General features: G+C 48.0%; 1 protein-coding gene across 2 annotated transcripts; it reads right to left on the bottom strand.

Moving 5' to 3' along the window:
• Window positions 1-10,593: 10,593 nt before the first annotated feature.
• Window positions 10,594-21,654, bottom strand: CCKAR (cholecystokinin A receptor). Of its 2 annotated transcripts, XR_013766317.1 has the most exons (6): window positions 21,217-21,654; window positions 20,295-20,546; window positions 17,106-17,367; window positions 14,884-15,011; window positions 11,607-13,864; window positions 10,594-10,921 (listed from the first exon to the last, which is right to left on the bottom strand). XR_013766317.1 is itself a non-coding variant. In XM_079154562.1 (5 exons), the coding sequence occupies exons 1-5, from the start codon at window positions 21,326-21,328 to the stop codon at window positions 13,329-13,331; spliced, it is 1,290 nt and encodes a 429-aa protein (XP_079010688.1). In that variant the 5' UTR covers window positions 21,329-21,654; the 3' UTR covers window positions 10,594-13,328. The 2 variants fall into 2 exon arrangements, 1 of the variants encoding a protein (XP_079010688.1); XM_079154562.1 differs by having other exon boundaries at window positions 10,594-13,864.
• Window positions 21,655-22,837: the final 1,183 nt, after the last annotated feature.

Below are 22,837 nucleotides of genomic sequence, written 5' to 3'. Positions count from 1 at the left end.
AATCCTGTCACCCTGGTTTATCTTCTTCCTAGTCCTTTTTATCGGACTGTGGATGAGTTTACCGGTGTGTGGCCTGTCTCTCAACCGGATGGCTAGGCTAGGAGAGAGCAGCAACCTTGGGCACTGAGGCTTCTCCCGTTGCTGGAGCCGCCCCGCACCTGGCAGCTTCTTGGCGAGGGATGAGCGCAGCAACAGGAGGAGCCGAGGCCTGTGGGTGGCCAGGGGGTGGCCTTCTGCAGTGCATACTGACCTCGCTATGTCCTGCCCTCAACACGAAAGCCACAGCCTCTGCCATTAAGAGCAGTTGATAGAAAGAAATGGACGGGGCCGCAGCCGGTGCTGACCTCCTTTTTGGGCAGTCCGGGCCTCCCGGAAACTCTTTATCCACATTAGGCTGGGAATCAGCACTTGAAGAGCATGTAGTTATTCAAGGTCAAAGTCGACAGCCTGCCCTGGATCATGTTGGTCGGTGTCATACCTTTGACATTATATTTAAACATGGGCTTTTTTATTCAATAAACAAAAGGGCCCTGAGAGATTCTCTGGAAACTTCTGCTAACATTAATCATCTTCCTGAACACATACTGCCATTTGGACTGGAGTTCTGGCCAAACTTTGAAGGAGGCGTGGGAGGAAGAGTCCTTACACACCCAGCTAGGGTTGCCACCAGATTCCAACAGTCTCCAAGCCAAGAGAGAAGGAAATGGATGGATGGCTTTTGCTGAGACCTTCTTTCAGAATTTTGAACCTTCCTGAAAAATCAGCTACACTGGGATGGCCTCACTCTAGGCTGCAAGGAGTGTGAACTAAGGAGATCCAAGAGAGATGTCACCAACATTTCAATGCCATTCTCATCTGCTTGCTGACTCCTGAGACCCTAATAGTAAAGTCATTCTTTCTGCAAAGAGACAAGTGACTTGCAAATCTCATATGTTTGAGAAAGGCAAATCTGCAATTGAAATTTAGTTTAAGAGGTAAGGATTTGATGGAGAGTTTTGATAGGGAGAAGACAGAGGAGAAAGCATGGGGGACACAGAGAGAAATGGTAGGAAACCAGAAAAGGACTGTGCATCAGTCAGTTACTGTTACAGTATTGCTGTGTAACAAATCATCCCAAACACAGTGACATCTATTAAGCACAGATTTCTCCCTCACATGTCTATTTATTAACTTGGGTTCAGCTGCTCTGTGCAAAACCCTGCTGTGCTAGGCCAACAGTAAAACGTAAGCTCCGATTCCCGCGCCCCACAGCGTGCACTTGCAGAGCTGCCCTGCGGCCTGGATGGTGCGTTCGCGAAGGGTTCAGGGCGCACATGCCGGTGGACGGCAGCAATGAGACGGAGACCTGGAGAGGGCTGGGGGCCTGGTGGAGCTTTTCCTTGGGGGCTGGTGCTGCTTCCCGATTACAACGCGCAAGAGCCGCGAGCCCCTGGCCAGTCCTGGCCCCTGGGAGCCGGCGAGACCCGCGTTGTGGGAACTCAGCCGGTGGGCGGCGTGGAAGCCCGCGCGGCCATGGCCGGTGGGGAGCACCGTCTGGCTGCCCACACCTTCGTGCTTCAGTCCGGCATTGCAGGGGCGGATGCAGCTCTGGGATGCAGGCGGGGGCATTCCAGGGTGGGCCGTGACAGCAGGGGAAGGGCCGCGCCTGTCCCTAATGAGGGCAGTCGGGGGGAGCGGGGTTTCCAGCTTTTCGGGGGAAGGAGAGCCGGGTGAACCCACTTCTAAAGCATGGGAGGAGGGCCAGGGGAAAGGATGCGACTCTCCTGTGGGAACCAGCCTCATCAGCTTCTGTCCAGACGCCCCTGGGGCTGGTTCATGACATTGATACACATCTTGGATAAATCCTGTGCCAAGAACCATGGAGAAAATCAAAGGGCACTAGGCCCGTCCCCCAGGCTTGCCATCTGAGGGTGGACACAGAAAGAGCTTGCCAGGAAAGCAAAGTGACTGTCGGTGTGGCTGGCGCATAGCAATGCATTGCAAAGCCACCAGTGAGGGGCAGGTGGTGGGTGCAGGAGTCTAGAATCCTGCAGAGAATTTTTTGAGCACCTGCTTTGTGCCATTTTCCTCTGTGTGGGCTTGCCAGAAGGAAAAGCAGCAATTCCAACCAAATCTCATTGGTTAATTATTTTCATGCTTTTGAGTAATTGATGTAAGTGCTTAAAAATGTTCTTCCTAATTCCTTTGGGAGATGGACGCTGCACTCCTCTCCCATTCAATGGATAATAAAACTGAAGCTCAGGGCCAGAGGAGGTAGGGTGAGTGTATAGCTTGCTCCATGGGTTCAAACCCTAGCAACACACACACAGAAACAAAAACAAAACCGGGAGACACAGGGGTTTTTAAAATTTGCCCAGGGGCTCACAGCTAGCAAGGGTAAGGACCCAAGAGCAAACACAGGTAGGCAGCTCTGGAGTCTGGCGTGTTAGGGCTACGAAATACAGCTTTTCTCCTTGTTTCCATAGGATTATTCTTAAAAGGAGCTAGGATGGGGTGTCAGCCTGTGGTGGGGTCTCACCAGCCAGCTCTGCCACTACTGAGCAGTTCTTAGTGGTTTTGCCAATGGGCCTCCAGAGTCCAGCCTCGGGGAGAATCTGAGTCTGATGCTGAGAAGGTGAGGTGACATCATATACCTTGTGCCCCCTCCCCCAATACATGTCACCTCTCTCCCTGGCAGTGCCATAATTTCTTATCAGTTCCATAATGTCTATGGGACAAGAAGGCTGGCACTCCTTCCCTGCCCTTGACTTTTTTAGTCCTTGATCTATGACTCAGTCACCCTTCAGTGGCTCACAGGCACAGGGCTGTGGTGAGACCTGTTGTCCCATAATCCTGGTTTTGGAAAAAAGGGAGTCAAACTGCTGAAGAACAGAGGTTTCCAGAGTAGAGATTCTGAAAATGTACCCCATGAACTACCTGCATAAGTACCACCTGCAGAGTTTGCAAAGTACATTCCCAAGCTCCCCACCAGACCCTCAGAATGGAGCTCAGGAATCTGAGTTTGACTAAACTCTTCCTGTGTTCTCCTGAAAAGTTATGTTTGAGAACACTCTTTCTCTTCCTTTGCTTTTACCAGGGAAGCCCTGCAATGTTCCCCTGGTCTGGGGCAGTAGTCCTATTTATATAGTTAGAAAGACCTACACGTCCAAAGGGCTGGGCCACATGGCCTCTGGGAGCTTAGACTGGCAATTGCCAAGTCATAGTGTTCACATGTGACCTGAGACCTGCTTCCTGTCTCTGGCACACAAGTGGCCTTCATCTGTCTCTGGAGTCTGACCTCCACATAGGTCCAGGCTTCCCAGGTGCCTGTTCCCGGGAAACTCTGTCCTGACTGGCAGCACTTCCTGCACCTCAAGGATTTCACCAGAAGAGTCCAGACCCAGGCATCCGTGGGTGGCCTACAGAGGACTCTGTTTCCTACTAGGGAAGTCCTTGGGTGACTCCTAGACCTGGTGTCCTTCTGAGGAGCCAGTGGGTGTGTGTGTCCTGAGGGTGCAGCTCCCTGCTCTGCCCTCATGGGTGATGTGGCTCTGACAGGGCGCTCCATCTCTTACCGTCTCAACATAAAGTGAGGTTTATACCCCCCTGCAGGGGCTGGAAGGTGGGAGGGAGATGTGTGCATCTGAAGCTGCCTCTTGACATGAGCTGAGTCACCAGGGGCTTTTCTCCCTTTTATAGAGGCAGATGTCACTCACATGTCGAGGGAGACATGAATGCTTCATGGGTACAAGTGATTTGTACCTATTTCACAGAAAACCGAAATTTAGAGACCAAAAGTCTCTAAACACTAGTTATGGGTTGAATCATGTCTCTCCAAAATCTGTATGTGGAGTCTTAATCCCTCAGCACCTCAGAACATGACCTTAATTGGAAATGGAATCATTACAGGTGCAATTAGTGAGTGAGTTCATTAGGGTGGGTCTTAAGCTAAGCTGACTGGTGTTCTGTAGGAAGAGGAAATTTGGACACAGAGACATGCATATGGAAGAACACCCTTGAAGCCGGAAGCAGCAGTAGGTGGCGTTTCCACAAGCCCAGGGCCTTCGAGATGGCCAGCAACCACGAGGGCGGGGCAAAGCCTGGAGCAGGCTCTCCCTCACGTCCTTGGAAAGAACCAGCCCCGGTGACTGTGTCCTGAATTCACAGGACTGTGAGGCAACAGGTTCTGCTCTTTAAGCCACCTGGACTGTGGTCCTTAGTTACGGCAGCCCTGCTGATCTCAAACGGTCATGATGACTCTTAAGGTCAGCCTCTCCCGGCCCAGGTGTCTGCATGCAGAACTGAGGCGATGGTGGTGCGGGGCCCCTGGCCACCCCAGGGCTGTGATCTCAAGAGAGCATCTGTGCTCTCTGCCCAAATCCAGGGAGTCCTGGTGGAAAGTGATATTTAAGGAAGTCTTAGAGCTCCAGAAATGTGCCCCAGGGTAGAGTGGGGGAGCTGTGCCGCAGGCACAGCCTGTCAAACCCTTGGGGAGTGCTGTTCGGGTGCACCTCTGTATTTCAGCTTAGTCTGCGCTTCTGCTAGTCCCATCTCCTTCCCTCACCTTCCATATTTCTACAAGTCTCCACCCCCAGCATTGAAAGCCTTGGTTTTCTTGCACTGTCCTTGTATATATCTAGCTATGGACCCTGGTCAGACCTAGTTCTTTCCCTACAAAAGCCTTGACAAGGTGGCGGATGTCACATGGGAGAAACACTTTGGTGGATAGGTTAATCCCCCCTCCCGACGCTGTGTCTGTCCTAATCTTCAGAACCTGTGCATATGGTGCCACCATCCAGGTGAGCTGATGTAATCACAAGGGTCCTTATAAAAGGGAAGCCGTAGAGTCAGAGAAGATGGGAAGGGGTAGGGGTGGGGTAGGAGAGGGACAGGGAGAGGGACAGTGAGGGGGGGGCGAGGGGGAGGGGGAGAGGGAGGAGCAAGATTTGAAGGTTCCACACCGCTGGCCTTGAACATGTCCGGAATGCCAGAAGCCAAGGAACCAGAAAGGGCAAGAAGTAGATTCTCCCCTCAAATTTCCAGAAAGAATGCGGAGCTGCTGTCACTTGGGTCAGACTTGTGGCTTTCGGAACTGTAAGATAATGAATCTGTGTTGTTTTAAGCCACGAATTTTGTGGTGATTCTCTGCAGCAGTGCACGGAAACGGAAACATCTGAGATTCTCTGACTCGACTCCAAAAGAGGGGCTGCAGGGCCGGGGAGGTGACAGACCCACCGCTCTGTCCTTCTTTCCAAGTTGGCTCAGCGTCTGTCGCGTGGCCGCCTGGTCATGCCCTCTGTGGTGCAGCCACAGTGCAGTGCCGGGCGTATTTGACTGCTCCTCTCCCAGGCCTCCTTCCCCATGGCCCCTGCACTGCAAAGGGCCCCCGGACAGGGCTGCCGGACATCGCACAGGACGCGTATATACTGTGAATCTGAACTTCAAATTGAAGTGGCATTTTGTGTTTGATCTGGCAACCCCACCCCTGGAAGGATCCAAGAAAACACCTGCTGCCTTAGGTCTCGGATCCCTTGGAGAATTTCTCAGCTGGGGCTGAAACCCCCTTAGCTGTTTGCCTCTTGCTGTCCCTCTTGTTGATTTGCCCCTACTGGCAGTTTTCTGGCTTGCAGCTGTGCTGTGTCCCTGAGGGATGTTACTGAAATTAGGGACCAGGCGGGAAAGCCAGAGGCAGTGAGGGAGGAGGATCTGGGAAGGGGTGTGAGGGCTTAGCCCCGCGCTCAGGGGCATTCTGAGGTTCTTCTGACCAGCTAGGGCTGGTTCTGGGCCTTGGTAAGAAAGTGGCTCCAGGGGTCTGTGCCCTGCAGGAGGGGTGGTGGCAGTGTTTTAATTTGCTAGGGCTGCCATAACAAATAGCCCAGCCTGGGTGGCTTAAGCAACAGAAATTTATTCCTGACGCCCATAGTCTGAGGTGACAATTCGAGGTTGAGGGGTCTGCGGTTGACTTCTGGGAAGGGCGCTGCCCTGGCTGCCTCTTCACATGTGGTCTGAGTCCTCCTCTTCTTTTTAATTGATTTTTTCCCCCAGTGTTGGGGATCGAAACCAGGACCTCCCATTTGCCAGGTAAGCACTTTAACTGAGCCCCAGCCTCGCTCTCCTATTCCTCTTTTAAGAACACCAGTCAAATTGTGTTAGGGCCACCCTAATGGCCTCATTTTCACTTGGTCATCTCTTTAAAGGTTCTATGTCCAAATATAGCCACATTTGTTATTAGGGGTATGACTTCAACAAATGAATTTTAGGGGGACGCATTCCAGCCCATGGCAGGAGGCCTGCTGGACATACTGTTCGTGAATCTTCCACAGCTACATGCTGTGGCCGGCAGGGCAGGGGATCCACGTATTCCACACCACTGAGGAGACCCTGGGACTCTTCCTTTTGTGCAGATGGGTGAGTTGTATGAGCTCCCCCCTGAGGTCCGGGCTGTCCAGGGTGCCTGGGGACAGGCTTGCTAGTTGCTACTGATCCTCTGAGCTGATACCATGCAGGTTCCAAGGAGTGAGACTTTCCAGAAATTTCCATCAGGCAGGAATGGGGAGTCAAAATGGCAGGCGGTAGAATAGACCTCAGATCTGAGGTAGTTAACCCTTCCACTGGAGGTTTGGGAACTAAGAATTTGTGGTCCTGTAATCTGGGGGTAGAGCCCATGCTGGGGCCTTTATTAATCAGACAGGAAGATTGGAAAACTCCAGTCACCCTGCTGGCTGGAGAAGGCCTGCGATAATTGCCAGGACAAGTCAGCCCAGGGAAGGTGGGCTTCTGCATGCAGCAGGGAGTTCTGGCGGCTGCTGGGGAGAACAATGCCCAGGCGTCCAGCCAGCATCTCTGGCAGGAAACCATGCAGAGAGTCTTGTAGCAAAGCCAGGAAGGCCCGGATGATGTATGATGGTTTGTAATTGAGAGTATAATGGAAGGTGGTCTGCTCCATCTAAGAGCCAAGTGCTCGGCATGTCTAGAAATTTAGGTCTTGTGAGATTGAGTTGGATTGAAGTCACTGGCTAGTCCCAACAAAAGCTGATACTGCAGACTTTAGCATGGCAGAGTTTTGGTCTCTAAGTGGATCTAAATTACTGGTTTTCAAACCATGTTCTGTGGATCCCAGGAGGAGGTCCCACTGGGATGTCAAGGAAGGGTCTCAAAGCCCCCCTTCCTTCAACTAGAGCAACTATACTATGCTTCCTTTCCCATTTTGGATTCCATAGAGTCGTTTGGGGGTGAGGGTAGGAAATGGTTTTCTGTGTTCAAATTTACAAGTCCCTGATCTAGCCTGAATATTTTATAGATGAAGGATCTGTTCATAAAACATGTTTGGAACACCTTAATTTTCAGTGCTCTATACTAAATTTGGGGATTGCTCGGTACTGAAGCACAAAGCAAGCAATGCTGACCATAAACGCAGGAGCCCCAAGTGGACTGTTCCTTACATTTAACTAGTGAGAACAGGGTGTGACCATGTTGGCTTATATTTGTTTGTAAGAGTCAGTTGTTTAATTTTCAGGATACTCAAAATACATCCTTTCCTAATTGCTACACTTAGCTCTTGTTTACGTGCCTGGTGATTTATGCTGCTTCTATTTGCGTGGTAGAACTCATACAATAGTGTGCTCCCGTCCATCTCTTCCCAGCTCCCTGTTGGGATGATGTTGTACTGATAACTCGAAACTGGCCATGGTGGAAATATTTACACCAGAGAATTCAGCAAACTTGCCATAAGTTAGGGCTTTCTTTCTTTTTAAAATCAGGGAGCCTATTGTTAGCCATCATGTTAGACCTGGAACACAAAGCAACCCTTAAAACCGTCACCTGCAAAAGGGAAGGATATGCTCATTTCCCCACAGATCCATCATGATTCATTCCTTGACACTGGATTTTTCTTCCCTTGAACATAATACCATCAATGTCCCTGTGTAGAGGGGTTTCATTAGCAAGCGGTAAGGAGTGGGGTAGAGAGATGAACCAGTGTTAGACACCACAAGTATACACAGGCATGCTTGAGAGCTCCGAGAGAGGGACAGCCTTCCTGATAGAGGGACTCGGAGGCTGTACGGGGAAGGGAACAGGTGATCTGAACCATGGAGCATGGCAAGTTTTTATGAGAAAGTGCTCAAGAAAAGGGGGAATATTCCAAACTAAGGAAGACATGAGTACAAGGAAGGGTGTGGGGAACAGCAAATCCTTCCATTCTGACTGATTTGGAAGGGAGGTTGGAAAGGAAGCATGACCTTGGGTTGAGGGGGACTTGATGAAAAGGTGACAGGTAAAGAGGAAACCAGGCCCCTTCACATTGCAGGCTGGTGGAGAAGTTGGCCTGTGCATGTCTCCTTTCCGATGATTCTGAGAAAATAGATCTGTCTTAATAATGCCGATCACTTGCCAAAGCCGTGGAAGCTCGTTTACTGAGCCTATCTCTTGGCTTTCCTGTGAGGTGCAAAGTTTATTATCTTCCTCCTAAAAATAAACACAGAGAAAGAAGCATCCAGGACACAAGTGCAGAAACCCAGCTTTCGGATCATCCATGGGCCGGGGGCAGGGCTGGAGTGAGGGCCAAATGTCCACAGGGGAGGCAGGAGAAGGGCAGGACAGGGACTTCCTTCCCTGAGATGGTGACAACACAAGGACCAGGGACTGGAAATCATCACAGGACACTGAACAGCCAGCTACTGATCACTTAGAAGAATGAAAATCCCCTAATCCCAGCAGCAGCCTGGGGAATTAAAATGGGGCTTCTTCTGTCCTCGTCACTCACTGGCTGTCTGACCTTGGACCTGTTACCACCCAACTGAGCCTCAGTTTCGTCACCTGTGAGGTGTGGAAAATGATGCCGCACAAGTGTTGTTGGCAGAATTAAATAAGAACGCACAGGTGACGTTCTTTCATTACTGTCACCTGCTGTCACCTTTGTCACAGGGACTTGCCCAATGCCTATATGGATGGACGAGGGCTCAGTAGACGTTGGTGCCCCTGTCCTTCCGAGGCCAAATTTATTGGGGAGTGGATTCTCGTGTCTGTATTTCGATCAAGATGGGCTGTGCTCAGGGATCAGCCTCCCACCAGCTGCTGTGGGAAGCTGTGACCTAGAAGGGCTGAGAACCTGGCAACTCCTTGGTGGGACTTGTCCCCTCTCCCTGACAGCCTTCCTCAGAGGCTTGTGTGTGTGGGTTTCAAGGACCTTCTCCAATCGCTAAACCAATGTAAAGCCAGTGAGATGAAAGGGGACGGGTGGGAAATAATGAAGGACAGCAAATTCTGCCCCACCAAGTCACACGGCATCAGCCGTGAAGCCACAAGCCCTCCTCCCTCATTATGCATAAGAGGAGACGGATCCCCTGGCAGTAGATGTGACTTGCCTGGTACCACATAGCCGGTTAGTGACAGTCACTGAGATTGGGACACAGATTCTGGACTGTACCTCTTTACCTACAAAAGTGGTTTTTAGGGTCCTCAAATTGGCAAGCAAGATGCACTGGATGGGGACTGGGGCTGTAGCTCAGTGGGAGAGCACTTGCCTAGCATGTGTGAGGCACTGGGTTCGTTTCTCAGCACCACATTACAATCAATAAATAAAGGTATTGTGTTCATCTACAACGAAAAATATTTTTTAAAAAAGATGTGCTGGATGTGATGTACCGTGTGCATGGGTGGAGGGAGAACACGACTTTCTGCTCAGCTTCGCCCTGATCAAGCTGCACTGCCACTGCCCAGGAAGCCCTGGCTGGGAAGCTGTGCCCTGCCCAACTGGACCCAGAAAGGCCGGCACTGAGGAGCAAGCTATTCCATTTCATTCATTCATTCACTCATCCGTCTAGGCCCTCCAACGTTTCCTGAGTATCTGTGAAGTGCCATGCACCATGCCAAGTGCTGGGAAATTGGCGCCTGTCCAATGCTCTTCCTGCTGAGAAGCGGGAGCTGCAGCCGCACCCAGGCTGTGCCCCCAGGAGCTGGTGGGTGGGGTGTGGCACTCTGGGCCTGCCCTGGTCTGCAGGAGCAGGCCTAGGAATCACAGTGGAACACCGTGGAAGCTATGTTCCACTGACACAGGGCAGGAAGTTGGGGAGGTCAGAAACTTCCCGTCCAAGAGGGAGGGAAGCTCCACATCTGGAGCTGAGAGCCAGCCACAGGGAAGCAGTGGACAGGACATGAGTGGGGGTGGCCCAGACTCCCAAAGAGGCCCTGCAGGGGTGCAAGTGGATGGGAGGAACAGCCGGCTGAGCCTGTGGCCTTGACAACCCCAATCAGCCCCAGAGAGGGAGCTGGAGGAATTTGTTTTTTTTTAAACTCAGTCAGAGGGACTGAGGTCAGGAGTACCAGTGCTAAGGACCAGCCTCGGTTACACCATCAACAGCAATGACACCCTCCCTGTAGTAACATCATGGGTTACGTTCACCCTCTCCCTACACACCCACGGAGGAGAGGGAGGGCATGGCCAAGGCCGGGAGGGAGAGGTCACAGTCAAGGTCTCACATCAGGACCTTGGGTGGGGATGCATATGGCCTGGGAAAAGTGGTAGAAATTCTGCTCCTCCCACTCCCACAAATGAGTCTCCCCACAGCTGCGGGCAGAAAGAGAGGCCACCAGAAACACAGGAGGAGCCACAGTCACTACATTTATTGAACACTTACTGTATGCAGTTCACTGGGCAAAACACAGGTGGGAAATACAAGGGGGCTCAACTCATCACTCGTTTCATAAAGATTACATTTTACTTGAAAGGAGGGGACACTGTTAAGCATATAGGGACATGGCAACCAAGCTCTGGGAATCCAGGCACTGCTCTTTCATCCCCACAAGTTCGTTAGGAGAGGTTACCACGGTGACTGGAGCCCAAGAAGTCACTGAGACACACAATTTAATTAAAGAGCAGAGATACAACTCCATTCCAGGGCTAGCTTATCACTCTGGCGATGAAGGAAAGTACCCGAAGACACTGGAAAAATACCAGAAAATTGATGTAGTTGCTTTCTTAACTCTATTGGCCACTTCAGTTCAAAGTCAAATTAGTAATCTACTTTAGCATGGAGTAGAGGCAGTAAACAAAGTATGACAAGAACATTATGTTAAATTTTTTTTAAATCAGTACAACAGAGCTTCCCAAAGATCAGACACAGATTTTGAAAGTTAATAGTTTTTTTTCCTCTTTTTACAAAAAAGCTTCCATTAAGCGGAAGACCTACCAATAAATTAACAGAGGGAGTTAATTGCTCTTTATGTTGGGAAACTTGCTTATATTTTATATGCTTTTTAAAAGTACTTCAGGGTAGCATTGCCATATAAAATACAAGATGTATTTTGGTGCATGAAACATAATCATACTAAAAACTATTCATTGCTTATCTGATTAGAATTTAGCTGAGCATCTGTATTTTTATTAGCTAAATCTGGGGACTTTATTTTTAGGGTAAAATATCTTTGGACCACCGGAGGTTTCCAATAGTGGGGGAATTACTAATTTATCCTCATTTATATGCTAATAACGCCAGAGGAGAAGACTTTTTCTGGCAAAAAAATTGTAGCTAGTGTAAGACCTACTTAAATATTGAAGACAATTTTATTTCTTATACCATTTATCATTAAGATTTTAGCAGTACACATTTTAGTTGGTTAACTTTTACCTTGAAATTTTGAAGACTGTAGTCAGAGGAAGGAATGGTCTAGCCTGAAAACCCTGTGTAAGAGATGGTCACACTGAATCATCTCTTCTCAGCTCAGGACCATGACCCACTACAAAGCCAAAGCAAGGCTCACATCTCGCCAAACACTACAGCATTCTTTACCCCATCACCTCTTATCACCCTCTTCCTTCCACACTTTTTTCTGACAATTGATATCCCTGGCCCTGGTATACTACACAGAGCATCAGGCTTGGATCAATGGTCGGTTATGGCCTCCGAAAGAAAAAGAAAAAGGAGCACTCTCTTCTCAGATACTTGGAGGCAAGAAGCTGGGAACTTCCTTTTTTAAAAAAAAAATTGTGTACTTGTTTATTTCCCACGCTAGTTTGCAAGCATATGTCTGTCAAAGATGTCCATGTCAACTCTATCTACACAAACAGGACAAGGTCACTCTTAAAGTATAAAACAAGCAGCAAGTAGACGAGACTGGTATGTACTAGAAATGCACTTCTTGGTATCTGAATGTGTAATGCTCGTCTTGTTTTAAACTGAGATTTCTCAGAGGAGAAAGGTTTCAACCTTAATTTTGCCAAGAACGAGTTCACATGAACTCGTATGTCTATGAAAGAAAGTAAAACAATAATACTAGCTGAATTCCAACATCCCATTATCAATTCTATTTTTAAACACACTAGAGTTTCCTTACATGTAAAGAACATAACTATACATCCAGTGTATACATACACATAAAATTAACTAATTATTAAGGTTGTATTTAAAAGCATAGACAGTGTTGGCATTCAAAAGCTGTTTGCTAACTAAATCCAATGGCGCCAATTCTGCTTTGGGGGCTTGACTGTCGATGTTTTGCCCTTGGCCAGATTCACCTAACTTACAATTCTCCTTTGTACCAGGAAAGTCTTTCTGGAAGAGGAAGTGTAGACGAATATGAAAAAATAAGTGGAGGCAGAGAAGTCATGATGTTAAATCACCATATCAAGGAGAAGTTAAGCAATCTATATCATTAAAGTAGAAGAAACATTCTCTGCACCTTCTGCTACTTAACATGCTCGTGGTAAGATAACATTCCATCTGGTTATTTCCTTCTACTCTCTTCTCTTTGTAGAAACATGAGCTCTAAATTCTGCATTTCAGACAACATTCTTTTTGCTCTTCTGATGACAACATAAGCTTATGCCTCTGTCCTAACTTCAAGATGAAAAAAAAATTCATGTTGTTTCTTCCTACAAAAATGGTCAGAGGAGGTCTGCTTCCCTCCCCTTGGTGGCGGTCACTGTATGGATGTGAAAGCCCAGGGTACTAAGGGGGGTGGGGGGCAGGCAGCCTCCACCACTCTTCTGTAGCAGATGAAGCAGAGAATGGAAGTATCACTGCTGGAAGCAGGAGCCCACTTGGGTGTTCCAGAACTTTCCGAATCTCCATTTTGAACATGTGCTTGGTAATTACATTTGCAGCCGGAGTCCCGTGGGACTGTCCCTGGCTTGCTGAGGTCTTCTGATGGTGACTGTTATTGAGACTGTCTTGCCTTGAACTACCTGGAAACCAAGTCGGGGCTCCACCCTGGCAGTGCTTCTCCTTCTGGAACCGGGGAAGGATGGAAAGCAGACAAGGAAGCCTCCCATGGAAACGGGGCCTTGCTTCTCCGCCGCCCCTGCTCCTTCTCCTCCCGGGCCTCCTCCTGCGCAGCGGAGGGCGGGCCGCTCACGGGGGCGCAGCGGAGGCGCTCATGTGGCTGTAGGAGTAGCGGGACAGAGACGCCCCGGTGGTCCTGCCTTCCTCCTCCTCGCCCGCCTCTCCTCTCGCCCCCGGGGGCCCCGGGCTGGGGCAGCAGGGAAAGGTGGCCATGAAGCCGAGGCGGAACCGTCTGTTCATGAAGCAGTAGATGATGGGGTTCACACAGGAGGAGGTGTAGGAGAGCAGGAGGATGAAGGAGATGGGGGTCCCTGAGAGGTGGCGCTCTGCAGAGGGGGTGTCATAGGCGCGCCAGGCGTTGGCGCTGAAGATGGGCATCCAGCACAGGAAGAAGAGGACCACGATGACCATGAGCATGCGGATGACCCGCTTCTTGGCCATCAGGTTGGCGGCCGAGCTGCTGCTCCTGGCGCGGTTGAGCCGACTGATGCCGCCGCGCGGGGACAGCTGCTGGAGCTCCAGCTTCCTCGGGGCCCGGGACTTCTGCAGGTAGCAGCCATCGCTGTCCTCGTATCGGCTGCTGCTGCCCGTGCTCGGCTTCCTCTCTGAGTGAGCAAGGGACATGGCTTATTTCTGGGAAGGGTCATGCCAGACAGAGGGCATGGATCCTCAGCCTCCCTCCCTCCGCAGGCCACGCCAAACCTGGACGGGAGAGAGGCTGGCAACCTTGGCCTCTGCTGACGTGGGGTAAGTACTGATCTGGACTAGGTCTCTCCTTACAATGAAAAACCACTAAGACTAGTGAAAGTATATATAATTTTAATAATAAACCTATATATAATTTCAATAATATATGTGTGACACAATGTATAATAATACCTGGCCCCAAATATTGTAAGGATAGAAATTATTAGCTAATGATTATTCATTCACACTATTTTCCTGTCTTTCCTTGTCCTCCAGGGGGAGGTGCCTGCTTGCTTGCTAAGTTTCCAGAGAGCTTTTATTTTGAGGAATCCAGATAATGAAAAAAAGCTAAGGAAAACCACAGAAGTTGAACAAACTAAGTTATCTTCATAATAATAAGCCAAGTAAGGAGGTAGAGTGAAGAAGAAAAAGTTATGTCAACACAGGTGTTGGGACAATCTTAGTGGCTAGTGGGTTGTGTGAATGGGGAAGGGGTCAGGCTTTGTGGTCACTGCAGAGTGAGCATGAGAGGGAGGAGAGGGGATGGGGCTTGTGGGGGTCAGTCAGATCTCTTCTAAGGCCTTTGGAGAGGTGCAAAAGCAAATAGGCATTGTAATCAGCTTGGGCAGTTGCAGGGTGTCCACTTGAATACAGGATGACCGACGTCATGAGACATGTGGCCCTCTGCTTATAATCTGTTCCGTGTGTATTATCTCCTTTTATTCCACTTGGTACCCTTTTGAAAGGAATTATTTCCCCATCTGATAGGTGAAGAAATAGAGGCTGGGACCCATGACTGGTCCTATGACACAGAGTTCCATAAGAATGTTTTCAAAGGCTCCAGTATACTCTAGAAACACTCTGGGGTGTCTATTCAAGTTTAGACAACAAGCTTTCATGCTCTTTTGACAGAAAGATACAGTTTAAAGGTAGTTACCTTTAGCAGATTTCTTTTGGCTAGCATCAAATTTTATTCCTTGGTAGAGTTCCAATGAGATTAATCCATATGCCACCATCATCACAATTCCAGGAATAAGAAAGAGGATGAGCAACAGGAACGTGTGCCTAATCAAATCGAAAGAAATCCAATTACCAGCAACTCCAGACCTTCAGACTAAATGGGAAGGAATGATGGGGGGCACCTTTATTTGAACCGGTCTGAGCAGACACATTAATTACTGGTATTGAACACTTGAAAATTCCACATCTGGAGGTTCCATCATTGAAGTTGTTTTCTTCTTTTCTTTTTTTTTTTTTTGGATGGAGGCTCTTATGAAGGACTAGTCAAATTGAAAAAGTTTGGCATGATTCTGTGCCTGAAACAAGTTTACTTGTTAAAAAATAATGAAAATCTGGACTTGGTGATGTATACGTGTGATCCCAGATACTCAGGCGGATGGGACAGGAGGATTGAGGCGCTTGAGGATGGCCTAATGACCCAGGAATACCCCGTCTTAAAAAAATTGCAACAAGGAGGGGGGATGGGAATAGGAAAGACAGTAGATTGAATCAGACACGACCTTCCTATGTTCTTATATGAATACACGACCAGTGAAACTCCACATCATGCACAACCACGAAAATGGGAAGTTATTCCATGCATGCATATGTCAACATACATCCTACTATCATGCATATCTAAAAAGAATAAATTAAAAACATACCAATAGCTTAAAAACAATGAGCATATGTGAATTGTATGTCAAAGCTATTACCCAAAATTAATCATCATAATAATAGAGATCACCTTCATTGAGGATTTGTAATATGTACTACACACTGAGCTAAGCATTTTACACGTAATAGTACATTTGACTCCCATAATAACCTTTGAAGTAGATGCTATTATCCTAATTCCTATTTCAAAGATGAGGAAGTTGAGACTTAAATAATTTGTCCAAAGTCCCACAGCTAGTGACAGAGACGAAATTTGAACTCAAGCAATATGACTCTAGAGTCACTGCTCGTAAGCATTACAATACATAATTTGCCAATTTTATAGCAAGAGAATAATCAAATGCCTAGATAGAAATGATAGAAAAATCTCCTTTTCGTTTTACAAATAAGGCATCCTGTCTCTTCTGATGTATGAGCGGCGCACAGATTTCCCCAGGCGTTCGTTCTTCACGGTGGCAGTCTTGGCACAAGGCTGGCTGGGTAGAACTCGGTGCTCTCTAAACACATTTAGCTCCTGGGACACAGCGGCTCCTCCTTTATCAGCCCAGCCCCTACATCACTTCTGCGGCCTGTCATGTGTAAGGTCACACAATTAAGCCATTGAATTGTCAGAGGCTGATGGCCGCTGGGCCATTTCTCAAGGCAATTGGACAGGTTTTGATAAGATTCCTTTTCAGGTCTTGGAAACATCCCTCTCCTTTGTGACTTCCCGATTCTAAAACCTCCTTGGAATTAGTAAACGTAATGCCCTGTGTTTGTGTCACCTCTTTATAAAGACGTTTTTATACTCATGTTCTTACTGGAATCTTAGAACCACCCAGTGAGGTAGATTTTAAAAATATTTATTGTGTTAACCCCTTGCAGAGATGAAGAACCTGAAGCTTAGAGTGTTGTGTGAACTTGCCTGGAGTTTCCCAGCTAGTAAGCCAAGGAATCTCACCTTTCTCTGGTTAAGTGTTCTAGGCAAGCATCACAAGGCAGCTCTAAGAGTAGCTGCACGGGATCGGGAAGTCACTCACTGCTCTATCTTCAGTTCTTTAGAAAACTGTAGCTTTCCAAGTCACCTAGCTTAAATCTCCACTAGACCTTCTGGAAGTATACTGCAGAATAGTTAAGCACAGAGACTCCCCCCCCCCCCCCCATGAGAGTGTGGTTTATGAGTTTGGGCAACTTGACCTTTCCAGGCCTCAGATTCCTCATCTGTAAAATGGGTACAATAAGATCACCTACTCTATAGAGTTTTCAATAGTATGTATTGAAGCAACCTATGTATGACATTTAAAAAGAGCACCCCAGCTAAGTGTTTGTTCTCACTGTTATTCTAGAATGAGGTTAGAATGCCTCAGTAGAGGTTAGAGACTCAAAAAATCTCCAAGACCTTCATCTCCCAAGTGTTCTGGCCAAGGCATTCCAGTTTTTCGTGCTACAGATGTATCAAGTTCTATTTAAAAAAATAAATAAATAAACACAATGCCTCCTTACCAGGACTGCTGCATAACATCACTTGGCAGTAGGAAGCGGCACATATTTGCAGTCTGGTTGTTATTTTTGGTAAAAGGCACCAAGTTGCTATAAATGGGGTACGGAGTCATGATGGTAAAGGAGAGGCACCAGGTAGCAGCAATCACCTTCAGAGCGTGGGATTTCGTCTGCCAGACGCGGGACTGTAAGGGCCTACAAATTGCCCCATATCGCTCCAGAGATATGGCCACCAGATTAAAAGTGGAAACACTCACAGAGGTGCCTGCGAAGGAGGAAAGAAGCTGATTATGTTGGCGCTGAAATCCAAAGTTTATTTTCACTTTAGCTAAAGCATAAAGCGTATCTGATCTGCACAGGTCTAATCTCAAGGGAGAATGCTCCAGGGGTAAAGAAATACTGTGTATGCATATTTCAAAAAGATCATCTATTCCCCGCTTTGTTCCAAAAGGATTTAAGGCAGTTAACAAAATGTATTTGCAAATCCATCTCCCTGCCAATGTTCACATAAGTTCACTGAGCTTTGATTGTGATTGAACTCTGCCTGGGCTGAAGGTGCTCATTAATTAATAACAGGGGATAAAAATATGGCACCCCCACACAGAAGCCTACAGAAAAGCTCCAATTTTACACATGATCTGCTTGGTTCAACTGACCTTAAAAACCCAGGACTCTCGGCTCTGACCTGAAAGGTCACTGGGGTCTGAGCTAGAAGCATTGATTTTTCTGAAGGCTTCTCGTACATGTTGGTTTGAAGAGTGAAACATCCTACATTTTAAAATGTAGTTTTTTGAAAAAAATATGTAGTAAAAAAACACAAGAGAAATGTTCTATAATTAAAGACTCAGCAGATGGGAAGACTAGGGTTTTCCCTTTCCATCTTTCTGCTTTTCTGAATTTTATTAAGTATGTGTCACCATTACAGTGGGAAAGACATCAAATACACCTTACTTAAAAACATATACGTGGGCATAGTCAAAAAACTTAATTTCCCCTAATTTTTATATCATGTATATATGTTTATTATCATGTCTTAAAATTGCCTTAGAATCCCCCAGTTATTCAGTTGACAGTTGAATTCTGTCAACTCTTATTATGATTCATTTTTTTCTTTTTGGTGCTGGGGATCCATCCCAGGTCTTACAGATGCTAAGCAAGTGCTCGCTGAGCTACACCTTCAGCCCCACTATGATTTCTTAAATTTCAGAATTAATAAAAAATTTGGAACAGAGGTTCTTAACCTAGAATCTTTTGAGTCTCACCATGTGTATGAATATAAATTAATTCTCTGTAGCTATGTGCAAAAATGTCCTTTTTCTAGGGAACCTAGCCCCAGCTGTCCTTAGGGTCTTAAAGAAGTTTATCAACCCCCAAACACTGACTGAAAGCTTTTGTTCTGGGGTAGCTTTTGTTCCTGGATGTCCCGCTGAAGAATGACATTAGAATGCACAGGACAGCCCCAAACTCTATCCAGCTTGTCTAATGGACCCAATGTAACTATAAAACCCACTCTTTTTTTTTTTTTTTTTTTTTTGCTACAAATTAGTAATTTAATGAGTGTTATTGTTTCTATTGAGGAGACTATGCAATTGAGAGAAGAGTCTAAATCGCTGGAATTTAAAAGTCATCATGACATTCCAAATACTTTCAGACTCGGCTTGCTTTCCTACTTCGGTTATTTAATTTTTCTTATTAGAAGTGAAAGTCACATAACAGAGTTAACCATTGAAGAACGCACGGTGCCCTGGCGCTCACGGGGGTGTGCGACCATGACATCAAGGACTCCCTTTAAAGTTTCCATGCACTCTGGGTAAGGTTGTCAAAAGGCATGGCCATGAGGTGTGTATGGACAGGCCATGGAAACCCAAAGGCCCGAAGCGCCCGTCGCTGCTGTTGCTGCATTGCTTAACGGTGGTCCTTGTCATCTCTAAGTCCTCTTCTAGATCCTCATGTTCAGAGGCCTTGGACTCGGACTGACGCGTTCTGGGTTGCTTGTCCCTGGCACGCGGGTCAGTAATTCATCATCGTTTTGTCTGTACTGGATCCCGCTTCCTCGGTTGGGAAAAATAAAAGCTTTTAAAGCTTTCCAGTCATTGAAGACTGCCCTCACCAGCTCAGTGCTGTATATTTTATAAGATTTGGGTCAGAATGAAAAACAATTCCCCTCTCATTTCCCTTTCTCCCAAAGAGTTTGCAGAATAGGCAAGGGACGAGGCAATTTGGCAGACAGAGGGGACCAAGAAACATGTTTTTTTTTTTTTTTTTTTCAGCTTCAGGAGAACCACAGAAGTTGACAGACTGAGACTGTGTGCTCCGCACTGTGGTGGCTGCTAACCTGGGTCAAATTCCTTCTGTGTCACTTAGCACCTGTGCGTTCTCAGGCACATTATTGACCTCTCTGTGCCTCTGTTCCCTCCTGATGAGAAAGTGAAGGATAACTATATTTCCTCCATAGGGTGGTTGGAAGATAAAGTAAGATCATGGAAATAAAACCATTAAAATGATGATTATTATACAAATCACAAGAGCTACAATCTTGTGAGTGCTTTTAATGTATCAAAGCACAGAACTGCATTATCCCAGCCAGTCAGGGTTATTTTAGTGACCAGAGCCCCCAGGAACACATTCCACTCCTCCTTAGGGACAGAGACTCTCTCTCTCTCTCTGCCTGAGATGGTCCTAGCCCTTTGCAGGGAACAGTCTGGGAAGTGAATCCTGAGGGGGAAAAAAAAAACGAGACCTGTGATGGAAGTGGTTTAAAATAACCTTTGTTCCCTAAGAAAACAGGAGGCCCAACAGCAGAGAACCCTTCTCCATGACCCTCGGTGTCCCTCGAAGCCCTGACCCAAGTTCAAGTTGGGAAGAGATCAGGACACAATCAATGGCATCCAGAAAGACACAGACAGAGCAACCTGAAGACACCTTCGAACCCCTCTCTCTCTGAGTAGAAACGGCCTCCTCTGTTTCCACATCGGCCTCTGACCCACGATGAGGAACCGGCTTCTGAGGATGTACCAGGACTGACCTACTGTTTGGCCATTGCCGGTGACCTTGTGCACAGCCGGGTGCAGCCCCGTGCTCTGCATTTTGGAATTCCGCAGGGCTCCTCTGCCCTGGCCACCAGGGACTTGGGAGGCTCTGGGTGGAGTGGGGCCTGGGGGAAACTCTAGAAAGTCACCTGCAGCGACTCACCCATGAAGTAGGTGGTGGTCTTGCAGACAGCGCTCCCGAAGATGAAGTCCTTGAGCAGGTTGGGGATGAGGTTGAAGGGCATGCAGAAGAGGCAGAGCATCAGGTCGCTGACAGCTAGGGACAGCAGGAAGATGTTGGTGACGGTCCGCATCCTCTTGTTCCTGATCAGCACGGTGATGACCAGCGTGTTTCCCAGCACGCTGAGCAGGAATATCAAGGAGTATAAGAGAATCTGCACTGCTGGCTGCCACTCTGCAGAGGAACAGGGACGTGCCGGAGGAACCGAGGTGATGAGAGCAGAATGTTAAAACCTCGGCGCACCAGGCAAACCGCTACTGCCCGCCGACTGTCCCCCCAGGGGTGGGCATCTTCAAACCCAAATATTCCCACACGGACATCGTTTTGCAGAAACAAACTGCAAAAAGCACCGTATGATTCAGTTGCTTCTAAAAGGTCGGATTGTTACAAGAGCCACTCGGGAAAATCCTTTTTCTTAAGGACAATGCTTCTGAATAGTGATGGCTTTCTTTCCTAGACACTGACCATTATTTTGCTTTAATCACTTCTTCACGCCGGATTTTCCCCAAGAAAAGGCCACTGCTAAATTGTGACAGTGGTTTTTCTGTGAGGCTTGTAAGTTCAGCTTCTACACTTGTTCTCCTTTCTTGCTACACTCAGCTCTGCCTCACGCTGCTTTGTCCCCTTCTGTCCTGCACGCGAGTCTCCCACTCTCCCATAAGGCACAGTAACAACATTGACTGCAGTCTGCATTTGGTCTTTTATTCAAACTTTGGCACCTCTGACTTTGTCCAGCATCGTCTCACAATGACTTTATTATATTTTCTTTATCTGTCTTGCCTTTGCTGACTTCTCCCTGAACTCAGTAGTTTTCTGAATTGAAAAAGTAGCTTCTGGCACCTACCTCTGGAACGGCGGGGCTGATCCGAGCAGAAAAGCGTCCCATTTTCCAGCCCCAGTTCGCAGGGGAGAGCGATGTTGCTCCCATTCAGGAGAAGGCTGTCAGCCACGTCCATCCTCGCCTACTGCCTCCCACCCAGTGCTGGAGAGCTGGAACCGCTCACTCCCGGCTCATTGCTCTCCTGACAGAGTCTCCCCAGCGCAACCTGCTGCTGAGGGGCAGGGAGGGAGCGATTCCCAGGTGCGCACTTCTCCAGCCATTCCTACAGGATACTGGAGCTCTGTGCCCCAGTCCCCCTGGGCAAGCATCTGACTCCGGTGGTGGAAAGGCAGCTGGTGTGAGCCCAGCCTGCTCCACCTTCCAGGCCCACCCCTCCTGTGCCTGGCCAGTCTGAGGTCCCCAAGCAGCCTCGCTCCAAGTTAACCCTTCCCAGAATGTGGCGCTTCATACACACGCGCACGCACACACACATCTGTGCACAGATGTGCACGCATGCACTTCTCTGGCACCTCTCTTCTCTGTAGAGGAACCTGTCACCATCCCAGACACACAGAATGAAGCCCACGCTGGCTGCGTGAGGCAGGACCAATCAACACAGGAAAGAACACGAGGGACTGTGTTCCTACCTCCTTATAGAAAAGCAATTAGTGCCTTTTTATCTTTGGAACAATGCCCAGCAGTGTGTGGACACAGCTACTGGTGGTGGTTAAGTTGTAACCAAGCACAGCGCTGTTTCTTGTGGTCTCTGCCCTTGTTAACCAGAAGGAGGGGGACACTTGAATACGCATTCCTGGATCCTGGCTACCGCAAAAGTGAGAAAGATTTCCCATTCATTCATTTTCCCACTAAGTTAGCACACATCCACTGAGAGTCCACCATTTGCAAAGTACTTTCCTAGCACATCAGCAAATAATGGGTAAGAGCATCTCAGATGGCGTTAAACACCATGAAGGAAGCTAAGCAGTGAGAGGTGATGGATAGGAAAGAATTCAGGGTGCTAATTTAGGTGAATGGTCAGGAAAGTCTCCCTGAGAAAGGGACCATGATCTGAGATATAAGTGACAAGGAGGAGGAGGAAAGCTTGTGAAGATCTGGGGAAAGTCATTTCTAAGCAGAAAGAATAAGACTTTTAGCAGGGGTCACAGCCAGTGCAAAGGCCCTGTGGTGTGGTAGGAATGAGATTGGCCTGTTTGAAGAACAGATAGAAGTGGGAATAAGTGAGGAACAGATGATGGGAGGGGAGGTTACAATGGGGACCAGCTTGGGGGTCTGGGTCTTCCAGAAAGCCCTGTAACATTTGAAAGCCCCTCGCCACCCATCCTACAGAGGGTCTCTTCAGTGTAGATACGTGGGCAGCAGGGAGAGTGCTGGGATCTGCTTTTCTGACTTGTGCATGGCCAGGCTGAGATTGATCTATTTCCAGATAGTCCTGGGGCCCCTGCACGCTGACCACTCTTCCATGACAGAGCTGCATCTTAGGTCTCTGCGGAGATGCTGCCAGAGGAGCTGGCGTTTCCCCACCAGGGCTTAAGATGCAGGGCCGGGAAGACACAGCGGCACCTCATTCCTTCGAAACCACGGACACCTCCTGTTTGGGCAAAGAGTCTTAAGAACAGAAGAGGAG

The sequence above is a fragment of the Sciurus vulgaris genome, assembly GCF_902686455.1.
Source record: "Sciurus vulgaris genome assembly, chromosome: 9".
Classification (NCBI taxonomy): Eukaryota; Metazoa; Chordata; class Mammalia; order Rodentia; family Sciuridae; genus Sciurus; species Sciurus vulgaris.
The sequence above is the reverse complement of the archived record's forward strand: the minus strand, read 5'-3'. Positions and strand labels throughout refer to the sequence as shown.